The sequence below is a fragment of the Ranitomeya imitator genome, chromosome 5, assembly GCF_032444005.1.
Source record: "Ranitomeya imitator isolate aRanImi1 chromosome 5, aRanImi1.pri, whole genome shotgun sequence".
Lineage (NCBI taxonomy): Eukaryota > Metazoa > Chordata > Amphibia > Anura > Dendrobatidae > Ranitomeya > Ranitomeya imitator.
In genome coordinates this window covers 673,743,086-673,768,807 of record NC_091286.1, presented here as the reverse complement: position 1 = coordinate 673,768,807, position 25,722 = coordinate 673,743,086, and the positions used below count along the sequence as shown (strand labels likewise).

The 25,722-nt window shown below is 41.3% G+C and overlaps 1 protein-coding gene across 1 annotated transcript in view; it reads left to right on the top strand.

The window, feature by feature from the left end:
* The first annotated feature begins 456 nt into the window (after positions 1–456).
* The window catches only part of LOC138638763 (cytochrome P450 2C14-like), an 84,114-nt gene continuing 58,848 nt past the window's right edge, over positions 457–25,722 (top strand). Inside the window, exons 1-6 of the mRNA XM_069728324.1 lie at positions 457–523; positions 7,441–7,637; positions 9,470–9,632; positions 11,210–11,359; positions 14,350–14,510; positions 16,821–16,997. Coding sequence (XP_069584425.1) covers positions 7,464–7,637; positions 9,470–9,632; positions 11,210–11,359; positions 14,350–14,510; positions 16,821–16,997 — 825 coding nt within the window. The 5' untranslated portion in view covers positions 457–523; positions 7,441–7,463. The remainder of the gene's footprint in view (positions 524–7,440; positions 7,638–9,469; positions 9,633–11,209; positions 11,360–14,349; positions 14,511–16,820; positions 16,998–25,722) is intronic.

Here is a 25,722-nt window from a genome sequence, read left to right as displayed (position 1 = left end):
TTATATCATAGAAAAGTAAAAGAAAAAAATATATATAGCCATTCTCCATTTTTTTTTTCTATTTTAACCAAATAAAAGGTATGAAAATACTCATTGTTATTCCCTGTAGAATATACTTAAAATATGCACTTTTTTATTTTATTTTGAAAACTGACTGGTAAGAAAAATAAACTTTCCTACCCCTTAATAGAAAGAAATAAACCAATAGAAAAAAAGTTTTAGATTGCTAGAATGTAGAAAAACAACAGAAAAGAACAAAAGGTTTGCTGAGCATATAAAGGGTTAAGCTACATGAAATCACTGTGAAATATTGCTGTTATCACCGGTAGATTTCCTTTCGAGTTTCCTGGAATTTATTGTTGTGGGGTAAAGTAGGTTTTCCACGTTTTTAATATCTACATGTGTTGTAATCGTGGTTTAATTATTCTCCAAGGGTTTAAAAGCAGCGGTTTCACCATGTGAGGAGAGAAGACCGGAGACTGCAGCTAGAAAAGTATCTGCTGGACCCTGGACGCTGCACAAAGTAAGACCCGAAGGGCTCGTTTATCAATAATGGAGCATCTAAGTTCCATTCTAATGTTTTTCGCTCATTATCTTTGGGTAAAATGTATCACAAAGATGTGTGCTTTTTGCTAAATTTGGCATTAATTAAGATAAGGAACCTGAAAATGTGATTTTTGATTACTCCCTGAGAAAGTCGGGTTTCGCGAAACCCGACTCGACCTTAAAAAAGTAAAAGTCGCTCAACCCTATTCATCAAACTACCATATAAGACGTCCCAGTGCTAAGAGATGAAGCATCTGTGTGAAATTACATTATATAAAAATGTTGTGATTTTTTAAAAACATATTAATTATAAAAGCAGATCAATCGGTGCACAAATTAGTAAATCCTAATTTATGTTTGTCAAACTGGTCTAAAGTTCTTCCTTTTTTTTTTTTAAAGCAAACTTGACTCCTTGGTGATTACAGCACATGACTGATGCAGCCAATCGCTAAGCTCTTTGGTGACGCCGTGGAAGGTTGGGCAAAACCGCTAAACCCAATGATTGGCTGCAATGGTCATGCGCTGTTTAAGGATATACTGTATTTATATAAACCGACTGCCGGCACTAAATGACCACTGATTGGTAAATATTTAATTTGTTTGGTTTGATCGCCTATTTGCACGAGCAGAGCATGCTAATTGAGGAATACTTAACAATCATTAACAGATCGCATATTAGACTGCAATTTTTTGAGGGGAGCACGAGTGCTCTCTACATAGAACAATGAGTAAATTAATATTTTTTGAATGACGATTTTTAAGCTCAGATCTCAGGTCTGGAGACCCAGTTGAGATTGCAGATACCATCCAGGGTTGACAACTATCCAGAAAGAGTGAGAGTCCAAAATATTCCGCACTTTTTTCCCCTGTCTGTAAAAAAATGTAAGGGGTCCTTGATTTTTTTGAAGCTGAAGAAACGTCTTCAAATTATTATGACTTTAATCATCATTTTGCAGTTCACTGGATATCTTCATTTCAGAATTAAGGGCTGTAGACGTGGAGCATTAATTATAACGATTTATTACGGTTTTCCAAACGTGTCTGTAAAAAATATAGTCTGTCCGTTATTTGTTGTTATATACTTTCCAGAAAAAATAAAACATCAAGCTGATAATCCAGACACAATCCATTTAGAATCCAGATGTGCCTTTTCTGGGGTGGCTGGGGGCAGATGTTTTTATCCAGGGGGGGGCCAATAACCGTGGACCCTCTCCAGGCTATTAATATCTGCCCTCAGTCACTGGCTTTACCACTCTGGTGGAGAAAATTGCGCGGGAGCCAATTTTTCCTGCGATTTAAGCCTTAAATTTAATAACTACAGCGCCCAAATTTTGCACATACACACTACTAACATTAGTAGTGTGGAATATGCAAAAAAAATGGGAATATGAGATGGTTTACTGTATGTAACCATGTCTCATATCATGTCGGGTTTAGGAAGGAGAAATGAAAAGCCGGCAATTGAATTACCGGCTTTTCTGCTATATCGCGCTGAAGTAAATATAATATATATATATATATATATATATATATATATATATATATATATATATATATATATATGTCTCAATGACATATATATATATATATATATATATATATATATATATATAGACAGTATATATGTTTTTATAATTTTTTGAGCACATGGATCCATTGTATGTCCGTATGTCGGTTTTGCAAGCCTGCGAGAAAATCTCACAGTACGGATGCCATACGGATTACATATTTCCCATTGACTTGCATTGGGTTTCGTGTTTCGGTCTATCCCCGACCCCGACTTTTCGCGATAATCGGCCGATTTCACTCGACACGACTTTTGAGATAGTCGGGTTTCGCGAAACCCGACTCGACCTTAAAAAAGTAAAAGTCGCTCAACCCTATTCATCAAACTACCATATAAGACGTCCCAGTGCTAAGAGATGAAGCATCTCATATCATTCGGACCAGTGTTATTATATGGGGCAGCTCACATGTGAGATTATTTTCTTAGGCAAATTTCGGCATGAGAGACATCACAGCATGCTGCGATTGGCAGCTAGAATCGTGTCACTCGCACACATAAAAGTCTGAGTGCGAGTGAAACATCGGGCTGCATTCCTAGTGCAGTCTGATAATGGAGGAGATGGAGAAAATACTTTCTTTGTCTCCTCCGCACCTTTGCTGTGATTCTCTTATCTGAAAGGATGGGAGCACAGTAGCATGACACTCCGTTCCCGCTCGCAGCAGACCTTGAGCCAAGGGTCATTAGCATATCGCATCCAATGCTTTCTCATCGGTTGCTATGCGCTAATCTGTTTCCAGTCTACGAGTCTCTTCTTCCTGTCCTCCATGAAATTCTTCCTTCTGTAACTAGCCCTCTAACTTTTGCATCCTTGCAAAGGGCTCACCTTATGAGGTGGATCCTTTAAGCCCAGGTCCAGGTGTGCACATGAATATTGAGCATTGTTGCAGTAGCAGGAAGGCATGTGGGCAGTGAGAACGTCGATCACGGAAAGTCAGAGACAGTCAGGAGAAAGGAGAGCATTCATGAAACAAGTACTTGAAGTTCAAGACAATGCAGGCAGAAGCAGGTCAGAAGCTGATAGTAGTGCACAGTAAAACAAATAGAACCAAGAGTCTTAATCCCAAGACGCAGGTCTGTGTCTCAGTGGGCCTTATATAGGCCTAGACAGATGATGACATGGGAACACACTAGGCCACTCATAAAACCAAACGTGGAGCACAGCATAGGGCTGTTGACATAGGGGAAGGTGATGAAGCCTTGCCAAGTTGAGGCAGATACGTAACAGTTCTCTTCTGTAGATTACAAACCAGTTATATATCAAATAGTTGACATCCATCGCCTCTTTGGACGAATGATCCCAGGAAATCCAACGTTTCTTAAAACATCTATTTAATTCTTGATATTAAAAACAGGTAACAAAAAAAGGTCAGGCAGTTTGGATACATTCATGATTTATAAAAAGGCATAGAATGAGTGTATCCAAACTGCCTGACCTTTTTTTGTCACCTGTTTTTAATATCAAGAATTAAATAGATGTTTTAGAAAACTTTTGATTTCCTGGGATCATTCGTCCAAAGAGGCGCTGGATGTCAACTATTTGATGCATATCAACCTTCACCCAGTGCATCCGTGCAGCCTGGAGGACATATTAACCAGCGGAGGAGGTGAGCTGAAACAAAGTTGTAGCATGTGTGGCACGTATGCAAACCCCTGCTTCGTACCAACGCGTGATTTCAGATCCCTGTTCTCTTAAACTGTGGTGTTCCAGCTTTGAAAAGTTGATATATTTTATGATGGGAACATCTATTAGCGTTTTTGAAGGTGTTTCTGATCTTCAATAGTTCTAGCAGAGACCATAAAGTTTAGGGCATAATAATATTTCCGTTCTTCATTCTGCAAGTTAATATATTTCCTTACATTTTCCAACATTGAGTTAATTCCCTTCTTAGCTGTCTCTTGAAATGCTAGTTTGACAACGAAATGTCATCCAAAAATATTAACCCCTTCCGGATAAGGTCAATTTTTGTATTTTCCACCCTTCTCCCATAGAGCTATACTTTTATTTCTCTGTTGACATAGTCATATGAGAACTTGCTTTTTGTTGGAAGAGTTGCAATTTTAGGGTTCGATCACACTGTCATATAACACAGCCAAATGCTATCCAATATTTTATCGGATAGCACTTGGCCGAATGTTTTACTACACGTCAGTGCAGATTCGCGATTATGTTCTCATGCCAATACGTCATGAGAAAACAATCGCAGCATGCTGCGAGTAATTTGAATAATTGGATCAATTCACCCCTTGAAATCTATATGTGTGTATGAAATATCGTATTTCTTACTTGGTAAGCTGTGGATGATTCCTTCTCAAGGTTTCCAGCAAGTAGGAAAAAATAGGTAACCTGTAGTGATGAGCGAATATACTCGTTGCTTGAGATTTCTCGAGCATGCTCGGGGGTCCTCTGAGCATTTTTTAGTGCTCGGAGATTTAGATTTTCTTGCCGCAGCTGAATGATTTACATCTGTTAGCCAGCATAAGTACATGTGGGGGTTGCCTGGTTGCTAGGGAATCCCCACATGTACTTATGTTGGCTAACAGATGTAAAACATTCAGCTGTGGCAAGAAAAACTAAATCTCTGAGCGGTAAAAAATTCTCGGAGAACCGCCGAGCGTGCTCGGGAAATCTCGAGTAACGAGTATATTCACTCATCACTAGTAACCTGCAATGGTGGAGAATTGAGTACTCCAAAAACAGCAGGAATGGAGTGACAGAATGTACATAGGAGATGGGGTAATTAACTCCAGGAAATATGCAATATGGCTTTAGATTAATTTTGTATGGTCCCACTGGAACGATGCACAATTGTACACCAACCTATCCACCCAACTAGTGGCATGTGGGAAGCAACGCAGCTTGGAAAGGAGCAATGCCCTGTTGACTCCCAAGTTACTACACCCCTAGCAGACTACAGACATATTTGGATACTATATTTGTCATAAGTGGTTTTAGGGATTCAGCACACATGGAGTTCATTCCACACAGCTATCCCACCGCCTTCTTGTCATGGGGAGAGGGGAGTGCAATGCTAATCGGTTTAATATATTTTATATGGAGACAATGGACAAATTAATTTTTATGTCTTCTCTGTTAGGGGTCGAGTTCCCGCCACTGCACAGGGGGAATCTCGAGCCATGTCTGCTGCGGTCTCCCATTTTGCATCAGCCGCAGTGGAGACGTCGGTCCCAGCGTCTCGCTCAGCCTGATACTCTGCTTTTGTAGCCAGCACTGGTCAGCAGTGAGCAGGCTTTTCTGGGACTAAGTTCTGCTTTGCACACACTGAGCATGCCCATGGGAGGACCTATCTTTGGAGGTCAGGGGTCACACGCTTACTTCCTGTAGCAGCTCCAATTGGACCACTAGGAACGTCCTTGTCTGCTGCAGCTATATAAGGTTCGCATGGCCGCACGGCCATGCGCTAGTACTAACCTATGTTATGAGCTTTGCTACTTGGCAATCATGTCTACATGTGGTCAGGGTTGGCTGAAATAAGCCCCTAGAATACCGGCACCTCTGGTGAGGAGCTTTGTATGCTTGGATTCAGGGCCCGGCTGAAATAAGCCTCTAGAATACCGGCACCTCTGTTGGGGAGTTGTTTGTATGCTATGCTGTCTGCATGACCACTCTTTGCTTTGCTCAGTTAGGTAGCTGTGATCCTCTGTGAGATTAGCAGGGCACAGCATTTTCATATCTGTATGATTCTGTGAAGTTAACAGAGTTCGCTTATACCGGCATATAGTGCCGCCAATTACTTTGCAGCAGATATCTCTGCACGGCGGACCCCGGGCTGCGAAGACACCTTGTTGTTTCCTTCCCATACTCGGTGCGTTCCGCTATTCCTAACATTCTCCACACCTGTGGTGCGTTTCTCTCATGTGTGAGAAGAATCTGATCACACTCTGATGACCCTCAGATCAAAATCCGACACCGCTTAAGCTGAGTGTCCTTACCATAATCTACCCAGTTCAATCGCATGAGACAACATGTGATTGTGTGTTCCCAGCCTTACTTTTACATTTTACCACATAATGCGCTAAAATTCTAGAGAATTCTGACTTTGGTGAAATGTTAAAAAAATACAATTCTGCCATTGTTTTCTGGGATCCAATTGTACAGCATTCAGTTTATGTTACAAAAAAACGCCTGACAAACTTATATAATTTTTTTCTACTTAAGAATTTCAAAACAAATTCAGAACTTTGTAAAAAAAATGATTTCTGTTGCCATATTCTCAGGTCTATGACTCTTTTCTTGTTTTTATGCTCATGGAGGCTTGCAAGGGCTTTTAGTCACTACCTCAGTTTAGCAGCAGTGACCAAACATGCGCAATGCTTACAAACTCTTTCCAATATGACCACTGTTATCTCTCTACCCTGGACAGCTTCAGTACCACTGGCTCCTCCATTACTGAAGAGGTAAAGCCTCATATGGCAGTATCAGAGATGACACATTTTTTACCAGCAGTGCAATGATTCCACTTGTCCAAACTTTGAAACAAACAGGAGCACTGTTGCCCCAGCAAGCAGGAGTCGGGGGAGTGGTGTGTTCCTGCCCTGAACAAGAAGATGAGACAACACCTTTAAATACGTATGTCATCAATCAACAAAAAAGGAGCAGATAGAACAGAATAACACATAATGACTCCAGTTCAGGAAACACAGAGTTTAAAGGGAACCTGTCACCCCGAAAATCGCGGGTGAGGTAAGCCCACCGGCATCAGGGGCTTATCTACAGCATTCTGTAATGCTGTAGATAAGCCCCCAATGTTACCTGAAAGAGGAGAAAAAGATGTTATATTATACTCACCCAGGGGCGGTCCCGCTGCTGGTCAGGTCGGATGGGCGTCTCCGGTCCGCTGCGGCGCCTCCCATCTTCATTACAAGACATCCTCTTCTGATCTTCAGCCATGGCTCCGGCGCAGGCGTACTTTGCTCCGCCCTGTTGAGGGCAGAGGATAGTACTGCAGTGCGCAGGCACCGGGCCTCTGACCTTTCCGGTGCCTGCGCACTGCAGTACTATCCTCTGCCCTCAAGGAATGGAGAAAGGAAGATAGCGATGCATAGGCCTGCATAGGAGCTACAGATATAACATTCAAGGATACTGGCTGATCAATATTTAGCAAATTTGCTTAATTTAATTTAAGTACATTGGAGCAATAAACAAACATGGCAAATGTGCGCACACCTTTAATATCAAAGTGTTGAAAATTAAAGGAAAATTTTAGGAATTCTTTCATCTTTTTGCAAATTTTGTGGATGCCAGGGCAACAGTCCTCCTTTAAATATGTGTACACAAGATTCATCCATGTCTTCTGTTCCTTTTCTAGGTTTTACAGAGCTCGAATTCACCATGGACCCAGTCACTGTTCTGCTCTCCATCGTTGTCATCTTATTTTTGGCCAATGCCTTTAAAAACCAGAAACAAGGAAATTACAAAAATTTCCCACCTGGACCAAAACCTTTACCGATCATCGGGAATATTCTAACGATGGACATGTCAAAACCTTACAAAACGTTCATGGAGGTAATAATGAAACTATTATATAAATCTGGTGTGCACTATGATTTCTGGTCACATTTTAAGAATGTACCATGATAGGAGCTGCATAAAACGCAGAGGTATTATTATCTGAGACATTTATGGTACATTGACAGAATATGTCATTAACTTCTGAGCAGTGGGATTCTGAGAAGAATATCTCCTTTTAGTCTTCAGATCCCTTATTGTGACCCTCAACGGGAATACTGTTTTAATTATGGTTGTTCAGTGGTTAGCATTGTCTCTTTGCAACACTGGGGTTCTGGGTTCAAATCCCACCTAGGACAATATCTAATGAGTTTGTATGCTCTCCTATTGTTTGCATGGGTTTCCTACAGGTTCTCTGGCTTCCTCCCACCTGCAGAAAATTATAACTCAATACCTGGCACCATGAAGTCAATCTGCAGGCACCATGTTGTAGAGCAGGGAGAGCTGAGAAGATTTAAATATAGTTTTTTTGAGAAAATACTCAGTATAATTTATGTTTCAGTCATTTAAACCACCACTTTTTGGGATTTTAAGTTCAGTGGGCCGTCCCATCAGTGACTGACAGTCTTCCTTGTATAAGTGTGTATACAGAGATAACAGTCACTGATAGGACTGCCCACTGGACCAAAAATCGGTGAAATAAGAGCAGAGGATTCAATGATTAAAACACAAGTTGTACTGAATATTTTCTCACTTAGCTATATAAAATTTGCTCAGCTCCTCCTGATTTATGACATGTTGCCTGCTGAGTGGACTCCTTTTCATGGTGACAGATTCCCTTAAAATTACACTCATAATGATGTATACATCCAAGGCTAGTAAAAAGTATGGAGATAGACATCAGCAACAGTTCGAGAAAATTTTACTTACTGGGAGGCTACAATTTGATGATTGGTGAGTTGGTTTAAGCAGCAGCAGGCTTGATGGTTTGAATGCTTTGTCAATAATTTGCTGCTACATGCAACAGTTTGATGGTACACACCTCAGCAGCACTTCCTTCTCACTGGTCTCTGTCTCCTGAACAATGCAGCTCATAAAACATCCACAGTAATGATCAAGGACAGCCTTTATGGTCACCACTTTTATAGGAGCATTCTCATGTCACTAAATTGCTCTAATTACTTAGCATGAAAATAAGCAAGTTTGCAATTACCTAACTTGCTTTATCTATCTTCTGTCATTCTTTTGATGTGAAAGCTTTTATCTTTCATAGTGTACAGCTGGTTTTCACAAAGCTCAGCAACCTGTGTCTACCCAGACACTGACCGAATATGTGCAGCACTTAGGTTACAGGAGAGATGTTAACTCCTAATTTTCCTACCACCTTTCTTCAGCCCATTGGTTTCCATACATCAATTAGCTTTTCACCTCCCTCTCCTACTTCTCCGCTAGTAAGACATCTATAAACCATACAGCATGCCAGTAGTGGTTTTATAACTACATTTTTCTGACAAATTCACATTATATTTATGTTATTACTTTTTGGAGCTCTTGTTTCTGAAAATTGAGCTATTGAAATCTAGCTAAGACATTTTTTGCTTGTATAAAGTTAATTAAAGTTAATTTGGTGGACATGTCATATGTTGGCTTGTCTGATTCAGTAAACACATGTTCTCCCAAATTTGTTGCATCTAGAACTTGATTTTGTAGCAGTAGTTTAAATCTTTGAATAAATTGCCTACCGGATGTTACTAGTTGGTCATGCGTCCCTATTTTAATTCCAGCTGCTCCAGAATGGGTACTGCATGCGGGATGCAAGTATTTTTTTTTTAAATGGACATGTCAGGAGTAGTGCACAGAGTTAATCATCGCTTATCTTGTGTCCACAGCTTTCTAAGACGTACGGTCCGATCTTCAGTGTCCAGATAGGCATGACCAAATCAGTTGTGCTATGTGGTTATGAAACTGTCAAGGATGCGCTCATTACCCATGGTGATGTATTTGCTGACAGACCTCTGGCTCCAGTGACTACAAAAGCTTTTAAAAATTATGGTAAGCAGGTTTTCCTTAAATTATGTCTTAAGCTCTCTCAAAAAGTTGAGGTATGGAGCTGTGCCTTTCCCAGAGACTGATGGCTCTCAAAAAAAGTCTAATCACACCTTCAGTGCCTCAGGCAATAACAACTACGGCATTTAAGAAGTTCAACTGGAGTAGGGAGCTCCTGCTATTTACCCAAGGTCAAGAGGAGATGATGGCTTACCAAGACATTTCTAATAGGATTATCTTCTGTCACCAAATGGTGGATATGGATGATGCCATATTACAAAAGTCTCCCCAAGAGCATAATGGAGCATGACAATTGAATGGCAATTGGCAATACGCAAGGATACTGTATGGCCCCTTGACCTGTTATCCATGTCCTTTATGGCTCTTTACCACATCATATGCCATAAATATACAGTATATTTGCATCACTAATCGAACCCACATCTGTCTCGAGAAAAAAAAAAGCCCCTTCGCACACTGTTTTCAGTGCAAAGATGCACATAAATCATATACAAAATGCATGGAAAATCTGATCATCTCTCTTATGACAACGGCATACCTCAGTACCTTGATTTCAAGTTGGATGAAGGTCCCATTAGTGAGATACTGCAGATGTTCAATGAGTGTATGGGATGTCCTTTAACTTTTTGTTGATTCTCATACGTTGCCTTAGCTGCCCAATATATGGCCCCCAGCTGCCTATTTGTGGACTGAATAAACAGTAGAGAGCCCCAGCGCCAGTGATCTTGGGATTTACTGATGTGTCCACTTTCTCAGCTTTCCCCAGCTGTATCCTTTTCTGCATATATGCTCAATATATTTAATTAGTCTTTAAAGTTTGTGCAGTAGAGAATGCAGCACGAGACATCAAAATAAGTGGTAGCATGAATAACGCACATGACCACCGCCATCATGTGCGCTACGGATGCGGTTGCTTTGGCTTTATTCTGTTGAGCGGCAGCTGGGGTAAAGAATGAGGAGCTTTATATTTCATTGTGTCCCAATAGGTGGTTTATTGGCTTTGCCTACATATTTTTATAGATTGGCTAACCTCTCTACAATTTTTGCCAGCGCTGTTTATCTTAAACTAAATATGCTTTGAACAGCATCATTTTCTATAATAAATAAGCTATTAGCAAAATACAGAAACAATATACATTTATGGTAAAGAAGGGGAAAATAAAACAAATTTTCATAGGGTTGATTTTTAGCTACAGTAGAGAATAAAGCTCTTGAGATATCTGATTATTGAAGAAATAAAAAAGAGATCCCTTAAAAGGGGTTCTTTTAAAAAAATCATCAAATTCCCTTCATGAATGTCCCAAAAGATCTCCGATCAGGCTTTGTGTAATTAAAGAGAGCCTGTGGAATGAGTAGAGTAGGTGGTTGCTCAAAAAAGTGACCATTGCAGGCTTGATGGTGAATGGACAGGAAGTCCATTGTAGAGTCATTGACATCTCAGATAGGTTCCTTTTGGTTATCTCATAATTTGGGGTTCTGTTTTATAGCAAAAATCTTGTTCATACAGGAAAATGTCTTCGCTAATATCACATATGGAAATAACATGAATTCATTGCATTCAGGTGTTGTCTTCTCGAATGGAGAGAACTGGAAAGTGATGAGAAGATTTGCACTCTCCACACTGCGAGATTATGGAATGGGGAAGAAAACCATAGAAGACAAGATCATCGAGGAGGCCGAGTGTTTAGTTCAGAAGCTGAAATCATATGGAGGTGAGAGGATCATTTCTATAATAGTGTAATGATGGAGGACTGATGAAAATACTGTATGAAAGCAGAGAAAGTGATAATTATGGTCTCCTGGGCCTCAGTGCAAAATCTTACAGAGCCCAAAATAAAGGGACCTTTTGGGTTCTTTTAAGCTTCAAAGTTTAGAATTGCCAGCAACTTCTGTACTTATTATTATTATTTATACTTTGTATTATTTAGTACTTTGTGATAGAAAGAAATGACTGCTAGAAATCACTCAACTGAAAAAAAAATTTTGTTAGGAAATTATAAGGGTTAACAGTTGACCAGCAATTTTTCATTTTTCCAACAAAATTTTTTTTTAAATTTTTTAAGGACCACATTACATTTGAAGTGACTTTTAGGGCTCTATATGACAAGAAATTACCCGAAAGTGACAAGATTCTAAAAACTGCATCCCTCAAAGTGTTCACAACCACATTCAAGAAGTTTAATAACACTTTAGGTGCTTCATAAGACGTAATGAAATGTGAAAAGTAAAAAATTTACATTTAACTTGAAACTTCAGAGTTTATGTTATACCTCATTTTTTTTTTATTTTCAAAATGGTTACAGGAGAAAATTGACCCTAAAACTTGTGGTGCAGTTCTACAACATAGAGGCGACCTGATCCTCTCCTCTATGTAGCAGAGCTGATTGGGTTGTAGCAGCTTCTAGCCTCCCATGGAAACTATTGATGCATGTCGAAAGTAAAAAAAAAGTTTTTAAAAATATATAAAAAAAAAATAAAAGTTCAAATCACCCACCTTTCGCCTCATTCAAATTAAAACAATAAAAATAAAATCAAACATCCACATATTTGGTATCGCCGTGTTCAGAATCGCCCCATCTATCAATAAAAAAAGGACTAATCTGATTGCTAAATGGCGTAGTGAGAAAAAAAAGATGCCAGAATAATGTTTTTTTGGTCGCGGCGACATTGCATTAAAATGCAATAATGGGCGATCAAAAGAACGCATCTGCACCAAAATGGTATCATTAAAAACGTCAGCCTGGCATACAAAATATAATCTCTCACCCAACCCGGGATCACGAAAAATGGAGACGCTACAGGTATCGGAAAATGGCAGTTTTTTTTTTTTAAACAAAGTCTGAAATCTTTTTTCACCACTTAGATAAAAAATAACCTAGACATGTTTGGTGTCTATGAACCCGTAATGACCTGGAGAATCATAATAACAGGTCAGTTTTAGCATTTAGTGAACCTAGCAAAAACAGCCAAACAAAAAACAATTGTGGAATTGCACTTTTTTTGCAATTTCACCGCACTTGGAATTTTTTTCCTGTTTTCTAGTATACGACACGGTAAAACCAATAGTGTCGTTCAAAAGTACAAAAAACAAGCCCTCAAATGGCTTTATTGATGGCATATTAAAAAGTTATGGCTCTGGGAAGAAGGTGAGCAAAAAATAAAATCCCAAAACCGAAAATACCTCCGGGGTTAAGGGGTTAAATCATAATGACAACTAGTGATGAGCGAGTGTACTCGTTGTTTGGGTTTTCCCGAGCACGCTTGGGTGATCTCCGAGTATTTATGACTGCTCGGAGATTTAGTTTTACTTGCCACAGCTGGATGATTCACGGCTGCTAGACAGCTTGATTACATGTGGGGGTTGCCTGGTTGCTACGGAATCCCCACATGTAATCAAGCTGTCTAGTATCCAAAAATCATCCAGCTGTGGCAAGGAAAACGAAATCTCCGAGCAGTCATAAATACTCGGAGACCACCTGAGCGTGCTCTTGAAAACCCGAGCAACGAGTATACTCGCTCATCACTAATGGCAACCCAAAACATCCAAATGGCACTGATCAAAGTTCACATACCCCAATTCTTAATACCGTGTATTGACCCCTCTAACATCAATGACAGCTTTAAGTCTTTTGTAGTGAAGTTGCTGGAGATTCTGCCAAGAGGTTGTCGAACTATCATCAGAGAAAAGATTAATTTGACGAATCTGTGGTTTAACACATATTCTGAGCTTTTCACACGCTTCTTTGCTACTCGTTCCCATATATATTCCTTCCTGGTTTTCCTGCCCTTAGTCTATATCTACAACTTGTAGTTTCCCATAAAATCAAAGAAAACTACCACATGTAGAGGTGTGTCCAAACTTTTGACTGGTAATGTATGTAATTGGTATTGGCATAACCATAAATATCCGAAATACAAACAATAACATTACATAACCCGCACAGTGATTGAACAGTCTTATTTACCTTAAAGTGGTGCCACTGAAAATGACAACTCATCCTGGAAAAAAATGCAAACAAATTAATATTTTATCTATATATTTATATTGTGCGAAAGTAGTAGTGCCAAACAAAATGATATTGTCATATTTGTAATAACCTGGAAAAAAAGGTTAGCATGTCATTTATACCACACTGTGAACATTTTAAAAACAAACCTTCCAGCAAAAAGAAAAACAAATGAAAAAAGTTGCAAAATTGCTACAGGATTTTTTTTTTATAGAAAAAATGTATTATAATTCTTAAAAATTAGTGCAACTTTTGCATGTGTTGCAAATTGTATAGCAAAAAGTCCTTTAACCATCCCATACATTTGAGATAACACTATTCAGATGATTGAAAATTATTTTGAGACTCAGAAATTTCTACATTAAAAGATACAATATCGTAATTTTCCCTTAAAGGTTTTCTACAATTTACAATCTTGACTGAAAGTGTTGTCACCCTCGAAATTCTTCCAAAAAATGAAGTATTTCTCCCAGAAAATTATTGCAATAACACGTTCTTACAGCATGGCAAACAACAGATGGTCGGGACTCCCATTCATGGAGAAATTAAATTCATACTTCCCTTTCAATAGATAACTGAATATGTCCTTTATGAAACACACATATTTTGATTTTTGGTTATGGGCAACATTAAACTCTGTACAGATGGTTAGAAATATTGTTTGTTTAAAAAAAACAAATATTCTATCTTTTTAGGAAGGCCCTTTGATAACTTGATGAGTATTAATGCGGCCGTGACCAATATAATCGTGGCCATACTGCTTAGCCATAGATTTGAGTATGAAGATCCAACCATTTTGAAACTTATTGCCTTAGCTAATGAAAATGTAAGACTCATGGGAAGCCCCTGGATCCGGGTAAGTAAAAAATGAAAAATTATTATATTTTGCAATTTTCAGTGCTATTTTGGATTACAATTAATGTCCTTGACAAAAAATATGAACAACGGGGATTAAGTAAAATTATCACCGACAGTTCAAGAAGGTCAAAAAATGATCCCCTTTTTTGTGATTGTGCTGACAGTTCTGTCAAATAAAGCACACATTTTAACCAAAAATTCTAATTGTGGAAAGTACCGTATTTTTCCGACCATAAGACGCACTTTTTTTCCTCCAAATTTGGGAGGAAAGTGTGGGTGCGTCTTATGGTACGGATGTAGCATGTGGGGAGGGGGGCAGCAGTGAGTGGGATCGCACTGTTATCCTATTTCAGGATGTCCCTGCTGCCCAGAATCAGAGCTAGAGAAACCATGTGCTCCCGATGATTAAGTGCAGTGAATATTCATTAGCGGCTCCCCGCCCACCTATCAGCTGAGCAGTGAGGCGGGAGCAGCAAATGCTTAAGCAGGGACACACATGGCTTCTCCAGCGCTGATTCCTGCAGCAGCTGGGCAGGTCTGTGTGTCTGGGGGAGAGGAGGCAGCAGCAGGGGCCAAGGGAGAGAGGAGATGGCTGCATACCTGCCTGCCATGCCTGGGCTGGACGCTGAGTTCTGTGCAGGAGGACATGTGATGATGTCAGGAGTTAGCGGGCTGGAGCATCACATGGCAGCTCAGAGCCCTCCCTCTTCCTGACATCATCACAGGTCCTTCAGGCTCTCCAGTCTCCACTAGAATCTGCAGCTTCCTCATAACCTGTGCTGTGGAAAGGAAAGCAGTCATGGAATGCTCCAGCTTTAACCTCACCACAGTGTGGCTAACTGCCACATTTAAGAGGTTAGTCTTTACAAAACACACTAAAGCACTCTGCCACTCCTTTGGTGAACTATAACTCCCAGTATGTCATAGGATCTGCAGGACATGTTGGGAGTTATAGTTCTCCCATGGGATTTTAAAGCAGCACTCCAGTGTTATTTTGCAGTGCTGGAGTGGTGCTTTAAATATAAGCCCTGTGCCCCCATTCTTTTACTCACCCTCCAGCATCTTCATATAATGCTTTACAGACACCGCACTGGTCCCACAGCTTCCAACATATTCACATACCATTATATATAATAACACCACATATAATAGTATGTCATTTATGTTATTAAATATTTTACCACATTTTTTAGCTTCAAATATTTTTTTTCCCTATTTTCCACCTCTAAAACCTGGGTGCGCCTTATAGTCTGGTGCGTCTTATAGTCCGAAAAATATGGTATATATTGATGAAAGCAAATGCTTTTTCTTTTAAATCTGTAGATTTTTTTTGATAAGGAATAAAATACTTTAAAAATGTTAGATTTTATTGCCAACCAAAGCCTAAAGAAAGGAAGTATTAACAATGTTTATAACAGAATATGAGCTCCTTAAAATACGACGAGAAAGCAATGGGGAGCACCAAAGAACTTTAAGAGATGCAAGGCAACGGGATAAGTTTGGAAGTCGATATTCTTCTTCCTCTTTTCTCCATTTTTGTTAGAATTTTTTTCAATAAAATTAAGAGGGGAACGACATCGCTGATGACAAAATTGACCCTACCATCTAATTTTGTAGTCTCTTCGAAGGGCTTTAGTAAGCAACACGAGTCCTCATCACGTGCCAATGGGCATCTCAAGGAAAGACAAGCTGCAGTTTCTCTTCTGCATGATATTATTGGTCGCCTCCCTATCAAAGAGGTTCAGGGAATTTCGAAAAAATGTATACAAATTTGCGCATTCAATTGATTAGGTCATCTCTAGCGTCCATCTTTCCATTCCAGACAGAGGACAACAGGTCCCTGTTCTTGAGACAAATGTGGGTTCTGACCAATAAGACAACGCCTTTAAAGAGGACAGAAATGGAGTTAAATGCTCACATGAATAGTAGTGGTAATTGCTTCCACTATCACACTTTTAGGTAAGAATTGCAGGGAAACCTAGCAAACCAGATCACATGGTGATTCCATTATAAAAAGGTATAATAGGTCCTGGTAATGTGCTCTCCAGAGTGGATTGAGTAGGCACAGCTCCTGTGAAAGCTCATTCATGGTTACTACTGTCCATTCCCCAGCCATAGAACAGCACCAGGATGCTTTGAAGGAAAGGACAAATCATGGTTTTGGGCTGCACTAACTGATATGAAGAAGATCCTTGATGCAAGGTCACATTTTCACACCGGACTGACGTCTTTCTCAAGTGTAAAGATGAGCTGTTCTATCACACTTTTGATAGTGTTAATAATAATTATTACTTTTATATTTGTTTAGCTGTATGACAGTTTCCCGACGTTGATGGATTTGCTTCCTGGACCTCACAGGACAATTTTTGGGAATGTCAGAGAATTTTATAATTTCCTAAGAGCAAAATTTACAAAACAGAAGAAAGAATTGGACATAAATGACCAGAGGAACCTCATTGATGCCTTCCTGGCCAAGCAACAAGAGGTATGATTGACATGATGATAATTGTTAGTAATTATTAAGCATAAAAATGCATATATTTGCAAATGGAAGGTATAATAGAGAAAATCAGATAATTTGGTACTTGTTTCTATAGTACACATTAATATAAGTTCTACAGCTATACGGATATTTTTGAATGCAATACGTTTCTTTGATTTCTGTATATTGGGTTACAATTAATTTGCAGTAGGGATTTTTAAAAGATGGGATTTTACAGACCCTTTGTCTCTTTGCAGAATGCTGCCTGCAGAATTGATTAATTATTAATTTTTCACTCACGGAGAGTGTGCAACTCTTATTTGTCTTTTTCTGAGCTCTTCTCAGCTGCTTTATAACAAAGTTCAGCTCAGCTTTGATATTGTTTTAAATTAGCTGAAAGGAGCTCAGAAAAATACAGAGAAAAGAGTTGCACACTCTCCCTCAGTACAAACTCACTACTGTCTATTAAAGTGGTTGGTCTTTTCAATTAACGGGGTTGTGTGGTCTAAAATGAAAAGTCTGTAGTCACTTTGTGTGCACTACAAGGATTCGCTGGTGTCTGAGCTGGGAATGGCGGTTACAGTTACGTCCATATATATTTGGACTGAGACAACATTTTTCTAATTTTGGTTATAGACATTACCACAATGAATTTTAAACAAAATAATTCAGATGCAGTTGAAGTTCAGACTTTCATCTTTCATTTGAGGGTATCCACATTAAAATTGGATGAAGGGTTTAGGAGTTTCAGCTCCTTAAAGGGACACTGTCACCTGAATTTGGAGGGAACAATCTTCAGCCATGGAGGCGGGGTTTTTGGGTGTTTGATTCACCCTTTCCTTACCCGCGAGCTGCATACTGGCTGCAATATTGGATTGAAGTTCATTCTCTGTCCTCCGTAGTACATGCCTGCACAGTGCAATCTTGCCTTGCACAGGCGTGTACTATGGAGGACAGAGAATGAACTTCAATCCAATATTGCAGCCAGCATGCAGCCAGCGTGTAAGGAAAGGGTGAATCAAACACCCAAAAACCCCGCCTCCATGGCTGAAGATTGTTCCCTCCAAATTCAGGTGACAGTGTCCCTTTAACATGTGCCACCCTGTTTTTAAAGGGACCAAAATTAATTGGACAGATACAATAATTTTAAATAAAATGTTCATTTTTAGTACTTGGTTGAAAACCTTGTGTTGGCAATGACTGCCTGAAGTCTTGAACTCATGGACATCACTAGACGCTGTGTTTCCTCCTTTTGATGCTCGGCCAGGCCTTCACTGTGGTGCTTTTAAGTTGTTGTTTGTTTGTGGGCCTTTCTGTCTGAAGTTTAGTCTTTAACAAGTGAAATGCTGCTCAATTGGGTTGAGATCAGGTGACTGACTTGGCCATTCAAGAATATTCCACTTCTTTGCTTTAATAAACTCCTGGGTTGCTTTGGCTTTATGTTTTGGGTCATTGTCCATCTGTAGTATGAAACGACGACCAATCAGTTTGGCTGCATTTGGCTGGGTTTGAGCACACAGTATGGCTCTGAAGACCTCAGAATTCATTCGGCTGCTTCTGTCCTGTGTCACATCATCAATAAACACTAGTGACCCAGTGCCACTGGCAGCCATGCATGCCCAAGCCATCAAACTGATTCCGTCGTGTTTTACAGATGATGTGGTATGCTTTGGATCATGAGCTGTACCACACCTTCACCATACTCTTCTCTGTCCATCATTCTGGTAGAGGTTGATCTTGGTTTCATCTGTCCAAAGAATGTTCTTCCAGAACTGTGCTGGCTTTTTTAGATGTTTTTTAGCAAAGTCCAGTCTAGCCTTTTTATTCTTGATGCTTATGAGTGGCTGCACCGTGCAGTGAACCCTCTGTATTTACTTTCATGCAGTCTTCTCTTTATGGTAGATTTGGATATTGATACGCCGACCTCCTGGAGAGTGTTGTTCACTTGGTTGGCTGTTGTGAAGGGGTTTCTCTCCACCAGGGAGATTATTCTGCGATCATCCACCACTGTTGTCTTCCGTGGGCGCCCAGGTCTTTTTGCATTGATGAGTTCACCAGTGCTTTCTTTCTTTCTCAGGATGTACCAAACTGTAGATTTTGCCACTCCTAATATTGTAGCAATTTCTCGGATGGGTTTTTTCTGTTTTCACAGCTTAACCCCTTCATGACCAGGGGATTTTTCGTTTTTCCGTGTTCGTTTTTCGCTCCCCTCCTTCCCAGAGCCATAACTTTTTTATTTTTCCGTCAATTTGGCCATGTGAGGGCTTATTTTTTGCGGGACGAGTTGTACTTTTGAACGACATCATTGGTTTTAGCATGTCGTGTACTAGAAAACGGGAAAAAAATTCCAAGTGCGGTGAAATTGCAAAAAAAGTGCAATCCCACATTGGTTTTTTGTTTGGCTTTTTTGCTAGGTTCACTAAATGCTAAAAATGACCTGCCATTATGATTCTCCAGGTCATTACGAGTTCATAGACACCAAACATGACTAGGTTATTTTTTATCTAAGTGGTGAAAAAAAATTCCAAACTTTGCTAAAAAAAAAAAAAAAAAATTGCGCCATTTTCCGATACTCGTAGCGTCTCCATTTTTCGTGATCTGGGGTCGGTTGAGGGCTTATTTTTTGCGTGCCGAGATGACGTTTTTAATGATAGCATTTCGGTGCAGATACGTTCTTTTGATCGCCCGTTATTGCATTTTAATGCAATGTCGCGGCGACCAAAAAAACGTAATTCTGGCGTTTCGAGTTTTTTTCCCGCTACGCTGTTTAGCGATCAGGTTAATACTTTTTTTTATTTGATAGATCGGGCAATTCTGAGCGCGGCGATACCAAATATGCGTAGATTTGATATTTTTTTTATTGATTTATTTTGATTGGGGCGAAAGGGGGGTGATTTAAACTTTTATGTTTTTTTTATTTTTTTCACATTTTTTTTAAACTTTTTTTTTTAACTTTTGCCATGCTTCAATAGCCTCCATGGGAGGCTAGAAGCAGGGACAGCACGATCGGCTCTGCTACATAGCAGCGATCTGCTGATCGCTGCTATGTAGCAGAATTGCACGTGTGCAGTGAGCGCCGACCACAGGGTGGCGCTCACAGCGACGGGCAATCAGTAACCATAGAAGTCTCAAGGACCTCTATGGCTACAATGGAGACGCATCGCCGACCCCCGGACATGTGACGGGGGTCGGCGATGACGTCATTTCCGGCCGCCCGGCCGGAAGCGGTAGTTAAATGCCGCTGTCTGCGTTTGACAGCGGCATTTAACTAGTTAATAGGTGCGGGCAGATCGCGATTCTGCCCGCGCCTATTACGGGCACATGTCAGCTGTTCAAAACAGCTGACATGTCCCGGCTTTGGTGCGGGCTCACCGCGGAGCCCTGCATCAAAGCAGGGGAGCCGGCATCGGACGGTATAGTACGTCCGATGCCGGTAAGGGGTTAAGGATGGCTTGCTTGACATGCATGAAGAGCTCCTTTGACCGCATGTTTACTTCACAGCCAAAACCTTCCAAATGCAGCACCACACCTCAAATCAACTCCAGGCCTTTTATCTGCTTAATAGAGAATGACATAACGAAGGGATTGCCCACACCTGTCCATGAAATAGCCTTGAAGTCAATTGTCTAATTACTGTTGGTTCCTTTATAAACAGGGTGGCACATGTTAAGGAGTTGAAACTCCTAAACCCTTCAGCCAATTTTAATGTGGATACCCTCAAATGAAATCCGAAAGTCTGAACTTCAACTGCATCTGAATTATTTTGTTTAAAATTCATTGTGGTAATGTCTATAACCAAAATTAGAAAAATGTTGTATCTGTCCAAATATATATGGACGTAACTGTATGTATGTGATATGCATACTCCCGAGCAGAAGCCGTATAGTGGGCAAGGCCTCACTGCATACAAGTGTATTGAACAAGGCCAAGCCAACTAGATGGCTGCATCCACTGAACAGCCGTGCCCACTAGATGACCATGCCTTCACTCCATACACTTGTATGGGGCAAGCAACCACGCTCACTAGACGGGTTCTGCCCAGGAGTATGCATATCACATGCATCACCGCCATTCCTGGCTCAGAAACCGGAAAACCCTTGCAGCGCACAGTGTATATACAGCTGCTGCTTACAAAGCTGTGAGTGGTGACTGTAGCCTCTTCGTGCACACTCATTTTTTTCTCCTGAGAGCAACTAGCTTTCAGTCAAAAAGTTCTTTGTCTCTCAGTAGCTGCACTTTCAGGAGGGTAGCTATACCGCTTTAGGAAGCTATTAACCTGCAATTAAACCCCCTATCTTCAGGTTAATAGTATTTGGGGACACGGCAGAATCCCTTCATATTTGCTATTAGTAGTGATGAGCGAGTATGCTCATTACTCAAGTTTTCCCGAGCACACTTGGGTGTTCTCCAAGTCATTTGGTGTGCGTGGAGATTTAGTTTTTGTCACTGTGGCTGCATTGTTTGCAGCTGTTAGACAGCCTGAACACATGCAGGGATTGCCTGTTTGTTAGGGAATCCCCACGCAAATCATGCAGCTATGGTGAAAAAAACTAAATCTCCAAGCACGCCCAAATATTCAGAGAACACCCGAGCATGCTCTGGAAAACTCAAGTAACGAGCATATTTTTGAAAAACATTTCTAATTTCGGCAATTATAGCAAATTATAATAACAAATTTTTATCCAAAAATGCATTTTTGTATTTATATGATATCCAGTTTTGTAAGACTATGGTCACACATTGTGCTTTTGCAGTTTTTTTTGTGTGTTTTTATGCAAATTAAAACTGCATTTTACATGTAACAGCAAAATCTATGACATTTCAGAAATCTCATGCACACAATTGTTTTTTTTTTCCTGAATGAACTGTAAAACGACTGCTTTTTCTGAAACCTCAAAATGTTGAAATTTGCAACCAAGAGTTTTTGCTTCTTTTTAGCTGTTTTTTTTGTGAGTGAAACTGACTTTATTAAACATGTACTGTAGACAGCTGACACATATAATTTTCACCCAAAAATGCAGCAAAAATGCATAAAAAAGTTGATTTTTTTTTTACTGCCAAGAGATCATCGTTTGGCTGCAGAAAAAAAAGAAGTAGCAAAAATGCAACGTGTGAACATAGCCTAACTTAGCTCAATTCAGGTTACTGATAGTGATGAGCAGATCTGTGGATATTTGGGCCCAGCGGGTTCGGCCAAACATTTTGAAAAAGTTTGATTCAGGTACCACAATGAATGAGGTGACCAAACATCTGACGCTTTCCATGCTGTCATCTGTGTGACAGGGCGGGAAAAACCAGCTTTGATTGGCAGTAAGTTCGTTACCGCCAGGCAGAGCACTGCAGTTTCCAGCAGCTCTGACCAGCAAGAGCTGATGAGAGTACTACACTCATGAGCATACGTCTGGTCTCTTTGATAGCAGGGAGAGCACGAAAAGGCTGATAAAATATTCACCAGTTGACACATGTGCAATAAATAAATATTGTTTTAAAAAATGACATGCAGTCCTCTATTTTTGTTAATCAGTGCAAGTAAATCTGTCAGTTCCAAGATGCAGCCCTCAGTTGCCATCTTTATAACATCTGGTAATCAAAAATAGAGAGGTGTCATTCCATTTTTTTAATTATTTAAATGAATAATTTAAAAAATGATGTGGGGTCCCCTCCATTTTTGACAACCAGCCAAGCTAAATGAGACAACTGAGGGTTGGTATTCACAGACTGGGAAGGGGCCATTGATACTGGCCCTCCCCAGACTAAAAATAACATCAGATAGCTGCCCCAGAAAAGTCGCAACTATTAAATTTACTAATACTACCTTGTTGGCTGGCTCTTCTCACTTGCCCTGGTGTGGGGGCAAGTGGGGTAATATTTGTGGGGTTGATGCCAGCTTTGTAATATCAGCTGACATCAAGCCGACAGGGTAGTAATGGAGAGGCACCTATCAGATGCCCTCATTACTAAACCAGTAACTAAAAGAAATAAAAACACATAAAGACTAAATTCCCTTATTTGAAATAAAAATACAGACTCATTTATTTGAAAGTAACACTCCCAGGCAAGATAGATAAGTCTTTTTTGGGGCAGCTGTGGGCTGCTAATTTAAGGCTATGGAGGACCAATATTGATAGTCTCTACCCAGTCTGAGAATCATAGCCCCCATCTGTCTGCTTTAGCTTGGCTTGTTGTCAAAAATGACGAGGACCACACATCATTTTTTAAAATTATTTATTTAAATAATTTTAACCCCTTTCTGACATTGGACGTACTATCCCATCGAGGTTGGGCGGGCCTGTATGACCATCGACGGGACAGTATGTCATGCCCATTAATGCGACACCGCGACTTAAGTCGCGGTGGTCGCATTAAAATTCCGACACCATCTTACCTTACAGAAGATGGCCTCGGCATCTTGGAGTATGGCACCGCCCCCCCGATCGCTGTGATTGGCTGTTCAATTCTGAATAGCCAATTGCAGCCTTTCTCATTGTTTCAGCCAAGCAGATTGGCTGAAACAGTGAGGTCCCAGGCTAGGTTCGAGTACGGATGTATTCGATCCTGGGGCCGGTGCCTGGCAACACCAGGCATCGGCCAAAACCCCCCGGATTGGCGCGATCGACAATCACATCGATCGCCTCAATCGCAGGGCACAGCGGCGGTGTTACCGTGCTGTGCCCTGCCGGTAACTACCTGCTCCGGAGCCTTTAGGGTGCCTGCCTCCTGTGCCCTGCTTCTGTCCCCTGCTCTGGAACCTGCAGCTCTGATTGGCGCGATCGATGTGATCGTTGATCACGCCAATCACAGGGCACAGCAGCGGTGTGACTGTGCTGCTCCCTGCTGGTGACCTACCGGTCACCTCCTGGTGACCTGCCGGTGACCTGCCTATGATCGGAGCTGTGAGCTCCGATCATAGGCTGGTGCCTAGCAACACCGGCATCACCAGGGCCTCCTCTGATTGGTGGGATCGATGTAATCATCGATCCCACCAATCACAGGTCACAGCAGCGGTGTGACCGCTCTGTGACCTGTCTCACCTGCCCCTGACCTGTCTGACAGCTCTGCAGGAATCCTTACACTTGGTAAGGATTCCTGCAGAGCGGCCACGCTGAAAGATCCCCTCCTGTGCTGAGACTTGTGGTGCCACAGTAGCCTGTGACACCACAATTCTTGCTAAAGAAAAAAGAAAGAAGACAGAAGAAAAGAGAGAAGTAAGAACAGAGACTACAAACGTAAGTGTTCATCCCCGATCCTGGCCCGATCTTACTTCACCCCCCCTTCCCCTTACCCCTCCTTATTCCTCCCCCCTCCACCCCACTTTGCGCCGTGTCCGTCCGTGCCTAAATTTAGCAGCCGCCGAGCGTTGATTGGTTATGCAGTTCACCGATCAACACTCGTGCTCACTTTTCTTTCCCACATCCCCTTGCGCGCACCCAGCCACTGCATCTAAACCTGTGCCTTTCATTTCTTTTTTTCGCATCCCCTGCGCACACCCAGCCGCTGCGTCTAAGCCCGTGCCTTTAGTTTCTTTTTTTTCCCGCATCCCCTTGCGCGCACCCAGCCGCTGCGTCTGAACCCGTGCCTTTCGTTTCTTTTTTTTTTTCACATCCCCTTGCGCGCACACAGCCGCTGCGTCTGAACCCGTGCCTTTCGTTTCTTTTTTTTTTTCACATCCCCTTGCACGCACCCAGCCGCTACGTCTGAACCCGTGCCTTTCGTTTCTTTTTTTTTTCACATCCTTTTGCGCGCACCCAGCCGCTGCGTCTGAACCCGTGCCTTTCATTTCTTTTTTTTCTCACATCCCCTTGCGCGCTCCCAGCCGCTCCGTCTGAATCCGTGCTTTCGTTTCTTTTTTTTTTCCGCATCCCCTTGCGCACACCCAGCCGCTGCGTCTAAACCCGTGCCTTTCATTTCTTTTTTTTTTCAGCATCCCCTTGCGGGCACCCAGCTGCTGCGTCTGAACCCGTGGCTTTCGTTTTTTTTTTTTTTTCACATCTCCTTGCGCGCACCAAGCCGCTGCATCTGAACCCGTGCCTTTCGTTTCTTTTTTTTTTCACATCCCCTTGCGTGCACCCAGCCGCTGTGTCTGAACCCATGCCTATCGTTTCTTTTTTTTTTCCGCATCCCCTTGCACGCACCCAGCCGCTGTGTCTGAACCCATGCCTATCGTTTCTTTTTTTTTTCCGCATCCCCTTGCACGCACCCAGCCGCTGCGTCTGAACCCGTGCCTTTCGTTTGTTTTTTTTTTCACATCCCCGTGTGTACACCCAGCCGCTGCGTCTGAACCCGTGCCTTTTGTTTCTTTTTTTTTTCACATCCCCTTGCGCGCACCCGGCCGCTGCGTCTAAATCCGTGCATTTCATTTCTTTTTTTTTCCGCATCCCCTTGCGCGCACCCAGCCGCTGCGTCTAAACCCGTGCCTTTCTTTTCTTTTTTCACATCCCCTTGCGCGCACCCAGCCACTGCGTCTAAACCCGTGCCTTTCATTTATTTTTTTTCCGCATCCCCTTGCGCGCACCCAGCCACTGCATCTGAACCCGTGCCTTTTGTTTCTTTTTTTTTTTCACATCCCCTTGCGCGCACCCAGCCACCACAGCCGAACTTTGATAAGTGACGCGGTTCACTTATCAGAGCTCTTGTGCCTGCCGTTTTTTTTTCACACCCCCGTTCACACACCCAGCAGTCGCCGAACTTTGATAAGTGACGCAGTTCACTTATCAGAGCTAGGGCCTGC